Below are 15,765 nucleotides of genomic sequence, written 5' to 3'. Positions count from 1 at the left end.
CCTAAAACTAAAACCAAGGTGCACATTTCAAAAAATGTGAAGTCCGAATGGATGAAATAGATACCATCTTTCTTCCAGGACCCCTGTAGTATTAGGACAAGAAACTACAGTTGGTTAAGCGTTTGCCTACCACATATCCCAATGTGATTCCAGTTCACTTACAAATGCCTAGCACATCTTTTCCGTGCATTATTTATGAAATAGTGCTCAAAGTGGATAACAGTGACATATAAGCAAACACGTATGGAAGAGAGAGTGAATCAAACTGGTGGTAAAAACATGACCTTCCTCCATAAGGTCAAATAGTTTTATTTTGATTAAACACTACAATACAGTATATATCCATTAAAAAAGAAAACTCTATAGTGTATATAAATTATTCCTTCCATTCATCAATTCTTTTCTTTTCCATTACAGCTTTGGTACAATATGAGTTCAGTATATAATTTTTAAATACTTTTAGCATCACAAACTCAACACAAAGTACAAAACTAATAATCCAAATTAGGGATATTATAGTCTACACAGTGGTATTCAGTGGTAGGAGAAAATCTTACCTTGATGAATTCATGTCACTAGCTAAGCTATAAAGGCATACCTAGCAGACATGACAGAAATATGCACCATTAACCAGCTAATGTGTGTATTAGTCTTTTTTTTTTTTTTTACAGAATACCAGCAGCAATCATTTGAATGTCGAGTAAGTACTTAAGTCCTCAGCCAGTTTTCCCACCTTGCTCCTCTTCACTTAAAGACCATGAGTAGTATCTGAAGAAACGCACCATAGCCAAAGAGCTCAGAATTTCACCTGCCACCCAGCGTTGTTTATACTCGCACAGTTTGTCCTGCAGCTAGCCGACATCACAGGGACAGTGCTGGAGGGACAGTGTGGGCCAATCAGCCTAAGGTTGTTCTGAGGGGTTGGCGGTGTGACATTACAGTAAACAGGCATTGCACTGGCTGGTAGTGACCCTTGACCTGCCTGGGTAGGTAGCATGATTGGCTGTTGGTATGACTGCTGGGGCAGCCCTTGAGAACCCTGGGTCATTGGCACCTGTAGAAAGACACAAAGAGAAAACCCTTCATAAAGAGGTTATTTTGGGGTACCCAAAGAGCTACTGTGGTACCATAAAAAATCTTCAAGCATTTGAATTAGACTTAATAGTTTATCAATCCCAGCTCTACCTTTATTAGCTGTTTCACATTGGGCAAGTCACTTAATCTCTCTGATTTCCTAGATCATTTGCATAATGACACCTACTTCAAAGTACCACTGAGAGGATTGCAGGAATAATGTACAGTATTTGGTACACACCTGCCATGCAGTAAATGTTCAGAAAGTGTTAGTTCTAAGCTTCCTTCCTTCCTCTCTCGTCACCCCCCAGGGACTGCAGTCTGGATCTCCTACTCTGGATTTCTCTCAGTTTGGAAAGTCATGCTCTCTCTCTGGTTTTATGCAAGCAAAGTATCCCGGAGCCATCTATAGGAAGAGGGGCTTTTGTCCCTGGCACCTAACTCACTCTCAGCCTGCAGCTTTAGAAAACATCTTATATGGAGATAGAGGTAGAAACTGATACAATGTGAATAAGAACTGTCAGGAAGGCTGAAGATAGATGCTTTAGGGCCAGAAGTACCTGGTACAGCTAAACTTAATGATCAAAGAATTTCACTAACCTTTCGTTTTCACATCCAGTGTATTTCAAGATGTAAATTACAAAAAAAAAGGTGCGCAGTGCTTTTTCAATACTCAATATATATTTAGTCTGGGAAACGCAGTTGTTAGGCCTCGTAAATGCCCTTTCAATGAATGTGAGATGTTTATATGGAGCCACACTTAGTGGGGCATTCAAAAGCTGCAGTACTTATAGAAGCATACATTTCCCATTTTCTATTTATGTGTTATAATCTCTATTCAAAGTCAGCCATCAACAGTGGCTGTGCCTAACACCCACCACCCAGTCAACCACCTGACATGGGTACAGACCCACGCCCTCTATTTTTGCAAATGCTACTTTATAACCCAAATTCCCATGCTGCGGATATGCACCTGATAAGAAGACATTGTTGGGTAGGAGACCATCACACTTTGCACCGGAGTTCCTGGCTGGTTGCTCATCACGCTCTGACTCTGAGGTGGCTGCTGCACTCCCATTAGGCTTTGGAACCCCTGTTGACCAGACAGGACTGGCTGGTAACCTGCAGAGAAAAACCACCTTTTGAATGGGTTGTGCCAGGAAAACCACAAGTGATATTTGCTGGAGTGAGAGCACTTGTTTACAAGGCAACCTTCAGACATCACAATCTCGACATCGGGAATGTGTTATCTAAATGTTCATTTTGTAAGAATGCATTGTGTGTGTGTGTGTGTGTGCGCGCGCGCGCGCGCGCGTGCACGCTTCTAAGAGTAGCCAAGAATATGGCTCAAAAAAATTGACTGATATTTCCATCCTTATGCAGAATGGTTCAATGAGGATGTTGTCAAAATGGTAAATTCTTCATGACACAATGGAACAGGAACCTCTATTGACATTACTTGACAGCTATAAATCACAACTTTCATATATATCTTTTGCTTTGGTTTTGATGATATTCAGAGAATTCGCCCATTATCAGTTTTTCCTAATTAAATGGATTCATTCTCTTATGTTCATATTTCTGCACAACCTCATTTCACCCAGAGATGCCAATAGCCCATTAACTTTCCATGCATTCTATTTTCCATGTCTTCATGAACAAAATGGTTCACTACCCTGACTAATTCAATGTCCCTTGCCTTAGACAAGCAATGGCAATTGAAAAGTATGGAATCCTTTTAGTCTGTTTCATCACCAGCTCCCAAGAGAACATTCTGGTAGAACCCTCTAATAAGTGACCATGAACATATAATGGGTGATACAAAATGCAACATTTAAATTTATCTGTTTTGTATCCTTCTAAGTACATTATTTGGTTGGGTTTCTTTTCTTTTTTAGTGGACCGGAATTTATTCTAATTATTTTAATCCCCCCCCCACCACAAGTAATTTAAGTATTAATTTTTTTAAAATTTTCAAATTACAGTTGACATTCAATATTATTATATATTAGTTTCAAGTATACAGTATAGTGGTTAGACATTTATATAATTTACAAAGTGATCCCCTCAGTTAGTCTAGCACCCAGTTGGCACCATACACAGTTATTACAATATTATTAACTATATTTCCTAAGCTGTACTTTACATCTCTGTGACTATTTGTAACTACTAATTTGTTCTTCTTAATCTCTTAACCTTTATTACTCAACCCCCCAACCCCCCTTCCATCTGGCAACTATCAGTTTGTTCTCTATATTTATGAGTCTGTTTCTGTTTTGTTTGTTCATTTATTTTGTCTTTAGAATCCATATATAAGTGAAATCATATAGTATTTGTCTTTCTCTGACTTATTTCACTTAGCCTAATACCCTCTAGGCCCATCTTTTTTACATCCAAATTCTAGTCCATTGTATGTATGTACCACATGTTCTTTATCCAATCGTTTATTGGTGGGCACTTAGGTTGCTCCCATATCTTGACTAATAGTGTTTTGGATTTCTTCAGATAAATACCCAGAAGTGGAATTGTTGGGTCATAAGGTAGTTTTTATTTTTTGAGGAATCTCCATATTGTTTTCCAAAGTAGCTGCACCGACTTTCAACCCCACCAACAGTTCATGAGGGTTCCCTTTTCTGCACATCCTCACCAACACTTGACGTTTGTTGACTTATTGATGATAGTAGCCATCCTAACAGGTGTGAGGTGATATCTCATTGTGGCTTTAATTAACATGTCTCTGATGATTAGCGTTGAGCATCTTTTCATATGTCTATTGGCCATCTGTATGTCTTCTTTGGAAAATGTCGATTCTTAAAGGAAGGCTGTGAACTATTCTTATAAATGTTGAGAAGAAAGTGCTGATTTAGGTGAAAATGATATGGTGGCAGGGAAATAAAACAAATTCATTTCATGCTGTAAAATAAGGTCCTTTCAGAGCTCGTATTATTAACCATACTGAACACCTGAAAATAAATGCAACTGCTGTCTTAATATAATTCTCTGAGAGAGAATCTTTAAAATCCTAGATTTTCTTAACACAAATGCTAAACTAAGTTTTACAATCAGATTTTAAAAATTGAAACAAAGGGTAATTGAAACAAAGGGTTTCTAATCAATATGCACTGTTTATACATAACTACACTCTGAGTGCAAGTGAGAGTTATAACTATATTGAGTGAGATGGGGAATGATAAAATTATATTACAGTCTTTACAGAAGACAACAGTTTACTATCCTTGGCCATACAAAAACAGCATCTTCACTTATCCTAGATATATCGTGGAAACGAGGCTTGCAAATGGTCACTGAGTTAGGAGATCAACTCAATTCATCGAATGAGATGAAATAAGGTATAGCCATTCTGGAACAGCTGAGGGAGCATGCTTGGGAAAGAGCCAGGTTGGGAGGCCTGACCTCGGCCTGCGATCAGTGGGTTGGAGCAAGTGTGTAATTTACAAATTACCTGTTGACCTTCTCTATATATTCCATTGTTTTATGTTCATGTTACTCGCTCTACTTCATTTTCATAGTAGTTTTAATTTGTTGTTATTTTGAATTTTTGTAAAGACACTTCCTATTAAGAATATAATTAAGAGTAATGACCATCTTCCTACCAGCCACATTGTACCTAGATCGTCAAAGCCTTTCTTTAATATACTCTGCAGGTCTATTTAAGACTAATAACATCATTTCAGAGGCCTGCAAACCTAAAAGTGTTTACAGTTTATATGACAGGGAAAAACCATCAGACTTGGGAACAAGAAGTGCGACTAAAGCCACGTCATAGTCCTCGCTATCTCCCAAGATGCTTCATATCCAGAGGCACTTGGGAGAAATTTCTTTCAACATTAATTGTAAAAAAAAAAAAAAAAAAGTTTTTCATTATTTCCCATTGTGTAGGTCTTCCATTCTAGTTCATGTATCCACTGGCCCTGAAAATGTCTGTTTCTATATTATAATTTTAGTTTTACATTATTCCTAGTCACATCAAATTCGCTGTGACAAGAATTACGATATACATAAGAAAGTAACTTCTTATGGTTGTAGGAAACTTATGACAACAGTCTTCCTGACCATTTAGTGCTTTAGCAAAGACCAGGCAGTGTAAACATGTTCTCAAGTCCACGTAAGGGTGACTACAATAGAGTCTTATTTCCGGCTGAAGATTCAAAGCACAGGTTGAAAATGAGAGAAATGTCTTTTAAAATGGGGACTTATATTTGGTCATAGGTTGAAAGCCCAGCTGGCCTCAATGGACCCTTTGCAGAATACACATGGCTACCATGTAAATAGAAAAGAGGAGAGGAAAGGAGGGGAGAGAGAAGGGCAGGAGAGGTACAATGGCCTCGCTTCTAAATATTATTTATGTATTCGCTTATTGAATCCTTCCATCCTTTCACAGAGTCATCTTCCAAATGACTCTGTTTCACAGAGTCTGTTCAAAAATAAATTGAGGTTTCCTATAAGAAATTCATTTATTATACCAGCTCTAAACCAAAATTGGGGCGAAGTGAAAATAAGTCATGATAATAGAGATGTTAAGACAAACTGAAAACAGAATATCTTGGAAGGAGGAGGAAACACACATCAAATCATATTGAAGGAGAGAAAAAGCGAGGAGGTGGCGTGGCTTCTTCCCAAAAAAGGGGCAGAGCCTAAGATGGGACCATTCATCTTTGCACAGACACAGTGGCTGCAGTGTCTCCTTTCCAAGGCCTCCTCTGCCTGATGATTTGTGAACTTTAATATTCAGTTATGCATAGCAATGGGCTACCAGCTCTGCACTAGGCTTCCCACAGTAAACATACTTTGGACAAATAAAGATTGATGTAGGGAACAAATAATGCTCTACAATTTCGAAATGAAAACTTAAGTGTAAAGAAAGCCCAATTTATATTCATGAATCCCATCCATTACTTAATTCATTCTCCAGGCAAGAAATTTACACCTGGAATGGTTTAATTGGAGGTACCCATTTCTGTAAATTATGTTACAGAAGATAGGTGGCAGAATGGTCCTTAAAACAAGAGGCTATTTGAAATGTGAATCTGAGCTCTGGTTCAGGAATAGACAAATAGAAATGTGATAGCAGTGACCTAAGAATGAACTAACCGTGTCTGCATGGGACACAACACACCCGAAGGCAGAGATGCCTGCGCTGGTGGCAACCTGCTTATCTCGTCTATTCAAATGAAAAATGTGTTCCGGTTTGTCAATTCCTAGCTGTGAAATGATCAGTTTTTCATATTTATTGAAGATTAGCAAGATATAATACATCTTAGAAAACAGAAACAGCAACAGTATCTGCCCTGTAGGCATGATAGGGAGATTATAAAGGCATTAGCTATTTTTATTATTTTTCAGTCAAGATTAATTCAATTTTCAAGTCACATGTGTCATTTATTTTCTGAAAGTAAAAAGGTTAGGAGTGGACAAATGCCTCTTAGCAAATAAAAGAATGCCCTCTGCTAAGATTGAGGAGTTATAAGATTTAAAATGTCTGGATCTTATAAATTTGAAATTTTAATAGTGTTTCTACTAAAATACAATAGTCATTGAATATTATTTGTAGTTGGAGGATAATTCATTAATATTCTGTCAAGGAAATATTTCTTGTGATATAGCACAATTATGAAAAATCAGAATGTAAATTGATTAGGGATTATAAATGGGCATGATTGTGAATGACATTATTTTAACTCTTATTTGAATACTGTTACAGATCCAATACTTTAGAAATGAAAAAAATGACATAATAGTACCCTGTACTTTCAGCTTTTTGTTTCCCTGGCTGTTGTTGGTTCTGGAGGTTGAATATGGGGAAGGGTGTATTTAAGAGGGCAGATATCTACAGAGTAAATTAATTGAGAAGCTAGCCCATTCTCATCCTCTCTCTCAACCACCCAAGCACTGTAATTTTCATGTCGTGTTCATTAAGGGAAGTATTCTTAATATGGTAGAATATCTTTTCAAATGATTAAAGTTAATAATCTGCTTAATATAAAAATCAGTTATCTTGGATGAATGAAAATACAAATATTTTCCCAAGTTCCTAAAGAATCAATTAGCTGTTTGCTATGAATTTAAACTCCACTCTTTGTACATAATTTTGAGATTGAATTATAGTAGCTCTACTGCGACATGGTCGGTGAATAATATGAAGAAGAAAAATGCTTATCCAGGACTAGTCTCTTCTTGCTGAATTTTTATAGTTCGTGCATTGCAACACTTTCCAATATCTACCTGGTTCTGCTTCTTGGTTTCCTAGCAATCCCTCTACACTTTCATCTTCGAAACATTTCCATTACCAACTAGCTAACTATCTCTATTTGTTGATCACTTACTCTAATCTAAACAGTGAATTAAGTGCCTTAACCTTGTTGTCACAACAATTCTGGGAGGCACTCACTAGTGCTAAACTCCTTTTACAAAAAAGACAACTGTGACTTAGAGAGATATAGCAATTTGTCATGGTCATGCAGCTAGGAAGATGGAAAGCTAGAATTTAAGTTGTAGTTTTCTGATTTGGGCATCCTTAATAGTAGTACTATTTATTATATACTCTTCAAACTTTTATACACTAGCATAATCCCTTAGTGTAACAAATACTCAATGGCCATTTATTGCACTGTTTCCTCAACAGTTAAAACAATTGAGTAAAGAGGACAAGAGTTATGACTCACACTTTGTTGAACAAGGTCTTGCTAGGATCAAAGAAAGAAAATCAAAGACAAAGCACATTTTGCCCTGTCAAAATGAACTCATACCATTTAATAAGTTTTAAAGCCTGTTACTAGATAATGGGAAACCAGACAGGCAGTTGAGCTGGAGTGGGATGGGGATTAGTTAAATAGATCCTAGTCTTTTCATTTGCTTCAGTAGTTTCTAATCAGCTGATACCAGAATTTTCAATACTAGGACTGTTTCAAATAATGGTTCTCCTTACAATCTTTAAATGCTTTGTATTTCCTCTCAACTGTTTTCTCCAAATTATGTTAAAATAAAAAGTTAATTTTATTTCCACATTATATGGTTATTTGACTGTTCCAGACAACCCGGCTGCCCCTAGGAAAGTCATTTGACCTTTAAAAACAAAAATGTATTCATAGTTTTGAAAGACAAAAACAGGTAAGAGAAGAAAGATACACAGGGACTCTGTAGAACAACCTAAGACATCAGATGAAGGCCTGGAGAAATCAAGACCCCGCAGGCCACTTAGGCTGTACTTTTGGAGTTTATAGACTGCTGTCATTATGCTTTCTAATTCTGTGAACGGTATGGATTTATTTATTCCTCAAGTTTACTTTGTTACTAGAGCATTTTTTCTAACACATGGAGTCCCTTATAGCTTCATCTACCTATTGTGCTTTGGTGGCCTCGGGTGGGGAGAACAGATATGCAGCATGATGTCATGTTGTCTCTATGGTTACCTGAAAGAGGAAGCAACCATCGCTTTATGCTTCAGAGAGGCAGATTTGAAATAATAGATGCCCCTTGCTTACGACCCCACCCTCATGTAGAGTGGAAGATGGCTCTAACAATTCTATTCACATTGACGCCTATCAGAACCAGGGGTCTTTGGGCGCTGAGGAGGGCATCTAATTTACTACCCTTTACAGAGCTGTCCTACTCTAATACGAGTCCCAGGTGATAAATCCCACTTGTGACAATGTAGGCCAAGTGGGGTCATCTTTGAAAAGCAAGGTATGAATCTTTTGAAGCATTTTGTCTCTATGCCAACCTCGCAATTTATGGGACCTCAAACTCTTAAGTAGAACTTTTAAAATGAGAAAGCAGCGTAGATTAATTGGAAAGCTTTCTTAACCTTAAACATGTTAAAAAAATTAAGATATAAGATAAAAATACCTAGCCTGGAAATCATAATTAAATACCATTCTTTTCTTAGATGTGAGGTAAAATACCATGAAATGGTCCTAAGAATTCAAAAAGAGAAGTACAAGAAATCGTTTTTTTTTTCCCCCCGTAAAACCCATTATGACTTCTTTCATCTTTGCGTCAATGTCTGCCTTTACCTTATTTTGCGGCAGTCTCTGCATCTATCTTTCTTTTCCTCACCATTTATTATCCAGCAGTTTTAATTCCTTAGGAACAGATGCATAGTGACCTGCAAGGAGCCTGCGTGGGGATGGAGGTCATGCAGTATGTGCCCTGGTGACAACCAGCCCATCCTAATGCATCTGAGGAAAGCCATGACAGGCCCTAAGTGGAACCATGCTTCCTGAAGCAGTAGTTCTTCTTCGTACTTGCTCTTTTGCTCATTAGCTTTCATACTGCACAGAGTGTAATTCTTAAAAGCCTCTTTACTGTCCCCTGAGAACATCCACGCATGGGTCATTTTCTAATGGCAACACACATCAGATGAACCATCCTATTACTGCAAGCTCGGGGGCCTCTCCGCTGCAATTATACCATCCTGATCCATGTTATCGCAACTACAAAGCTGGTTTTCTTTCTCTCTCTCTCTCCCTCTTTTTTTTTTTTTTTAAATCAGGGCAAACATGAGAGACATTGTTAAATGACTAGAGGAATGGATCATGCACAGAATTTCAATGAATGCCTCTGAGGGAAGCCGCCATTGAATTCCATTTTAAATGGAAGAGGCTGTCATATTATTGAAGCAATTCTCTGAACTTTTCTGGCACACAGTGCTGTGCTGACAGCCAAGGAGCTTCAACAACTCAGAGGGAGAAATGCTGCATGAAAGGCTCACAAATGTTTTACTTTCTTAATGAGGCTGCGTGGCTTAGAAGAAAGTGTGGCATTCTTGCATTGAATTCTTGCACCTCTACCAGCTAATTATGGACATACTTAAAACCAGGCTGGGTGGCAGCAAACTGCTGCTGAGGCAACATGAGGAACTCTTTCTTCAGACTAGACTTGAGGCAAAGTCAAGGCGAAGAGAGCTCTAATAATTGTTCCCACAGAAATATTCCACCTGGTAGATATTATTGTTGACAAACTGCTTTTGATCGTCTGGATAGAACAGGATAAGCATGAAGTCAAAAGTCATGGGTCAAAATCATCGTGATCAAATTACTGTCACTGTCACATAGCTACAGGCTGTAACCTAGTCTCAGCCAACTATTTTGAAAATAAGTGCTATGGTCACAGATTCAATCTGTAAAGATCTACGTATCAGTACAACAGGGAAAACTATATCACAGGCAACAAATAATGAACTAAAAGTGCCTTCTTTATATAAGAAATCATTGTACATTATTTTTCCCAAAACTATCTTCTTTTTTTCAATTTCAGCCTGGCAGTGTTTTTACTCAAACATTATTCCAGTGGTAGATTTAATAATAATACTGTTCTAGTAGCAAAATCTACTGGAAGGCAACAGCAGGCAGAGACAACGAAGACATGAACTAAGGCGGGCGTGGTAGGGATGGGAAGAAGAGACACATGAGAGAGATACTTAGATGTGAACTATCAGAAACTGGCAACTAGGAGTTTTAGTGGCATCAAGTGTTTGATGGACAGGAGCTCGGATGAACTGACTATACCATAATCATGAATATAAGTTGTCTGCTGGAAAACTGACTCCTTGATAAACAAAAGCCGTGATCTGTAGTTCTTGCTGATTTCCCTGGTGTAAATATTTCCACCGTGGCCAATTGCAAGCTACAAATAGTTTAACAATCAGCTGGCAAAATTCCTAATTTTTTTACCATTGCTCTCGGGAGCCTGAATGAAAGAGCGCTGGGACACCGCTGACCTAAATTCAATGTCGAACAATCAAAATTTCGATTCATTTAAATTTTGTTCCTTTTATCCTTTTTTCTTCAAGCCTTATTTACCATTTACTTTCTGATATTTGGTGTAAGAATGACTGTAAGAGCCATTCACAGAGCTTATGCAATTGGTGGCGATAGGCACAGAAATTTATAGTTCACTGGGATAACACCAGGATAGAAGCATGTCTCAGACTCACGGATCACTGAGGAGGGAGAATTACTTCTGACGTGAGTGGGGAAATGGGAAGCATGTAATAGAAGGGTTCCAGGAGGTTATTTGAATGTAATGTTAGAAGAGGAGCAGGTGTTTGCTAACGGGGTGAGATGAAGTGGGAATAATCAAGATAAAGGAGGTATAAACATAGCGACCAGCATGTAAATAGCTCAGAGATGTGAAAAATATGTTCAGGGGTTCTAAGTACTTATAGGTGGAAGCAGGTTAGATATGGAGAGAGGCAATACAGAAAGATAGAAAGAGAGCTGAGCTCAAATCTTAGGTCCATGAAGACCATTTATAAAATGGAGCCTAATGTTGAAAGATTTAGGGTGCTCTGTACAATTTATAAGCAGAACAGTAAAATGACGGACAACCATTTCATAAAGTTTTTATAGGAGTCACTTGGGGGTTACGTCACGGGAGGTAGGGAGACTACTGTGGGAGCATGACGATAATCTAGGACAGAGACAACGAAGACATAAACTAAGGCAGGAGAGGTAGGGATGGAGAAAAGGGGCACATTAGAGAGATACTTAGGATGTGAACTGTCAGAAACTGGCATCTATGAACAGTAGGGAGGGTATGACAGAGAGGAGAAACCCAAGAATAAATCCCACATTCTGGTTTGGTAAGAGAATTGACTGTAATTCCTTACCCATACATCCAAGAGGGATGGTAAATGGAGATGCCCAGTAAAAACACATGGGCAAAAGAATTCTGGGGCTCAAGCTAAAAGCCTGTCTGAGAGATATGGATTTGGAAGCCATCAGGATATAGCAGCTCTTAGACCAAAATATTTATGAGTGGGAACAGATAGAGAAGACAGTCAAGATGGAGCCCTGAGGCACAATATTACTAAAATATTGGTCTGAAAAAATGAAACCTAAATAGAAGAAATGAGGAGAGGTAGAAATGTAACAATGAGTAGAGCTGCAGACCAGCCAAGAAAAAGAAGAAAGTAGACCCTAGGTTCAAAAAAACGCTAGTGACCTTGGTAAAAGCAGAGACAGTACCAGGTAAAGCAGCCAGACAAGAAGGAAAAGGAAGGAAAGGGATTCCTTCGAGAAACGACGGTGAGACCAAGTGCTAAGCAGAGAGCTAGAGGGGAACAAGGGGTTGACGAAACTTTGTGATTTTGTTTTTGTTGCTGTTTTAAAATGGGATAAATGTAAGGGTTTTTATATTTTAGAAAGGAAAATAAGGAGGATAAGATTAAAAATATGGAGGAGAGTTAAAAAAAAAATCTATGAACCTGTCATGATTCATAGCACATTAAACATCAAGGGATGCATACAATCAGGAAGTTTGGGACCTGAGTGACAGAGGGTCTGCATTTTCTACCTGGGCCTTCTGATAGCTTTCAATGTCACCTCCTCATTATTTTATACCTCATTTGATCCAGCAGTAAAGTGTCCTGGGTCTTTCCTCTCTGCCAAGTTGGTTGAAGACACAAGACAGCTCAGGGAGCTTATGAGGAGACATGACAAAATGCTCCAATTTGGGGGAGGCAACAGAAGCAACCCAAGACTTCTAACTTCTAACAAGAATCTGAAAGAAAGAGGTTCTTATTTATTTTATGAATATGATCTGTATTCACATGGAATTGCAATAACTGAAGGAAATCTTGATTAGAAATAAAGGAGAAGCTCATGGTCCCACAAACTCACCATTCAAAATTAATTGACAGGATCCAATGGTATGATGACATGCTCTAGATTATACAGTGAAGTAGACAGAGAATCAAATGAAATTTCCATGAAGAAACCGAAACAAGCATCAGTAAGATGTTTTCTGTTTCATCACAGATACACACTCCTTGAACATATATATGCAAAATGCAAAGCACTAATCTTTTCAAAACTTAGTTTCTTTTGACTTTTCCTTAAGGTTTAGGTCTATATAATCAGTCACTATTGAATTTCAGAATGCCAAGAAAGTTAAAAATAAAAATAAAAAGATCGACCATAACACACACACACAAAAAACTGATCATGGTATAAATGTATGTATTCTACCTATAACCAATGTTTTCCAAGGAGAATTTGAGGATAAACATTTATAAAGTTTTCATTATAGTTAGAATTTGGGGAAGATGACTTTTGATTCCCTTTTATTCTGTGTCTTCTTCAATATTCCAACAAATGGCCCCAAAGTAAAAGCCTCTGGGCACCAGATGATGTCACAACTCCAAACAATAATAAAGAGATACGTTCTGTTTATCTGCATAATCAACTCATCCTTATTCTTAGTAACAGCAATAAGAAATATCTTTAATCTCCCCATGTGGGAAACTGTTATTTAAAAGCATGGTTTTTATCTGGATTGAGACAACAATCAGAAGTCTTCAGGCTTGTTCACACAGATACAAAAATGTGCTTATCTATTCAGCTGGCTGGAATTGGAGGCTATGGTCAACACTTAAATCGGATTTCACAACAATTAAAGTGAAAATAAAACTGAAGGACAAATGGTCTGTCCTGAAGACTCTTTCAATCATCCCTCTAGGGCAGGCTGTCTTCACCATGACAGAGCAGTTTTATTTTTTTAATGGCCTGCTCCAGGGATGGAAGAGAAATGGTTCAAATCATTCACTTGTTAAGGTTTCCCTTCAACCTAAGGCATTTAAGGATAATACTTACATTTTATCATAGTTAAATGCTTTATGAACACCCAAATGGAGCATGAGCATTGTAAGATAGTCACAACCTTTGTTGCCTGAGGTTCCTTTTGAGGCCTTAAAGGAACTCCCCCAGCTTGGCACTGCCAGCTCTCTCAGCCTTCAGGCAGAGGGAATCTTCTGAGCTGAATGTGGAACTGCTGTTTCTAGTGTAATGAGATGATGCAAACACACAAAGAGGCCTCAAGTTCTCTCCTTGGCAGGACACTGGGCTACTCCTAGAAATACTGCTGAGAGAGTGCTCACCGAGGCCCACCCTTTCCCCAGCGATGTTTGCATGATGCCATTTCAGAGTTTTGGATTCTGTTTGTCATTCAATCCTGCCTCATCATCTGTGGCTACTTATGATTTCCTGCTTCCCCACGGCCTGGAACTCTTCTCCCTGGATCAATGGTTCTCAGCATTAGCCTGTCTCTTAATGACTTCTTGGAGGGCCAGTTAAAACACAAATTGCTGAGCTCCAGCCCCCACAGGTTCTGGGTTTGGGGCCTGAGAATTTGCCTTTCTGACAAGTTCCCAGATGATGTCGATGCCACTGCTCTGGGGACCACACTTTGAGAATTACTGCTGGGCCTTGGCTCTCAATAAATATTGCCTTGAACTCCCCTTGTTTAATCCACCCATTTTTTTTTTCCCCCTCAGAGTGGGGCTGATGAGATCTGGCAAACACACTCTGTGGGAGGCCATCTCTCCTCTCTGACTTCATTTTCCCTATTTGTAAAATAGGGACAACTCTCTTCTCCAGGGGTGTTAGGATGGACTAAGATTCACCTTGCAAAACACATCCTAGTGATTGAGCACCTGACGATGACCAGTAAGTTTAACTATCCTCCCCTTGCTTTTTGCACTTTCCGCCTTGTATGAACTTGAATTATATTTCATTACTTATTTAGGTCTTGCTTCCCAGGTAGCTTATAATCCGTAGGGAATCGAAGCATGTCTCTGCCTAGTCTCATATTCTGCATTCAGCACCTCAAGAACATTTATTGGTGATGTTGATAAAGAAACTCCCCTTCTTGCACACATCCTAAAAGAATCCTGTAATGTCACATAACAGAAAATAAGCCAACAAACAAAAACCTGAGGAGAAGAATGAAGAAGCGTTGTACTCAGAACAGGGAGCCCAAAAGCCCTGCCCAGCATGAGGGGTGGCAGAAGAAAAACTACTATGATCACAGCAGAAGACAGAAAAAACTGACCAGATGTCAACTTTCCCCTACCCTCTTTGCCTCTAAAACAGTCTCTTCTAATAGCAAAACAAGAGGGCATGGCACAGTTTTCTAATTCTACCTCTTGCTGTTGGGACGGGCGCAGGGATAGGACCAAAAAAAAGGAGAGGAAGGAGAGATATGTGAAGGAGCTGAAAAAGGGAATGGCAAGGGAAGGAAAAATGAATCTAAAACAGATTATGTTCGGCATTCTCAAATCCGTCAGCGCTTGGTGAGGTATCTGGGAAACCAAGCCAGATTTTTGTAGCCCCATACTTTTTAGGACATAATTGTGAGTTTGCTAACCGATGGTTATGCTTTCTTGTGACTGTGCCTCAACCTTCATTTGGCTTAAAAAATAAAAAACAAAAAACAAAACACAAGTACCAAGAGACCTGGACCTCCCCTGTTTTCCCTGACAGAGCATATAGCAAACTCCTGATATTCCTTGCTTTTCTGAATCTCTTCTTGGCCCCCACTAAGCCTGCAGTCATTCAATTGACTGCACAACGGTTCTGGAGATTTCCTGGTCCAATGAGCTGTGGGTGATGAAGCTGAGATTTAGAGGGCTAAGAAACACTTGCACAAGATCACGCACAGAATTTCTCACAAACTGGGGACAAAAATCTCATTTTCCTGTTAGTCGCTTTGCCAGCATACATGCTGTAGTACTTCCTCCAAATGGATAGACTGGACCGCTAGGAATATTTTTGATTTCTAGCCCCATGTCTGTCAGCTCTACTGCTATTATCATGCTATTAATAAGAACATGGAGAATATGTCTTGTATTTGCAAACTGGAGCTTACCTGGCTTGTTTCCAGTAGCTATAC

At 38.7% G+C, this 15,765-nt stretch overlaps 1 protein-coding gene across 3 annotated transcripts in view; it reads right to left on the bottom strand.

The window, feature by feature from the left end:
* Positions 1-256: 256 nt before the first annotated feature.
* ARPP21 (cAMP regulated phosphoprotein 21) overlaps positions 257-15,765 on the bottom strand; it is a 111,880-nt gene continuing 96,371 nt past the window's right edge. For 2 of the 3 annotated variants that reach the window (XM_015597069.1, XM_025039276.1), the window contains 2 exons: positions 2,048-2,196; positions 653-1,054 (listed from right to left, as the gene is read on the bottom strand). In XM_015597069.1, coding sequence (XP_015452555.1) covers positions 797-1,054; positions 2,048-2,196 — 407 coding nt within the window. In that variant the 3' untranslated portion in view covers positions 653-796. Of the gene's footprint in view, positions 1,055-2,047; positions 2,197-15,765 lie in introns of all 3 variants that reach the window. The other variant, XM_015597072.1, reaches the window with a different exon arrangement.

Source organism: Pteropus alecto, unplaced genomic scaffold, assembly GCF_000325575.1.
Source record: "Pteropus alecto unplaced genomic scaffold, ASM32557v1 scaffold10, whole genome shotgun sequence".
NCBI classification, from domain to species: Eukaryota; Metazoa; Chordata; class Mammalia; order Chiroptera; family Pteropodidae; genus Pteropus; species Pteropus alecto.
Note: the sequence above shows the minus strand (reverse complement) of the source record. Positions and strands in the feature narration are given on the sequence as shown.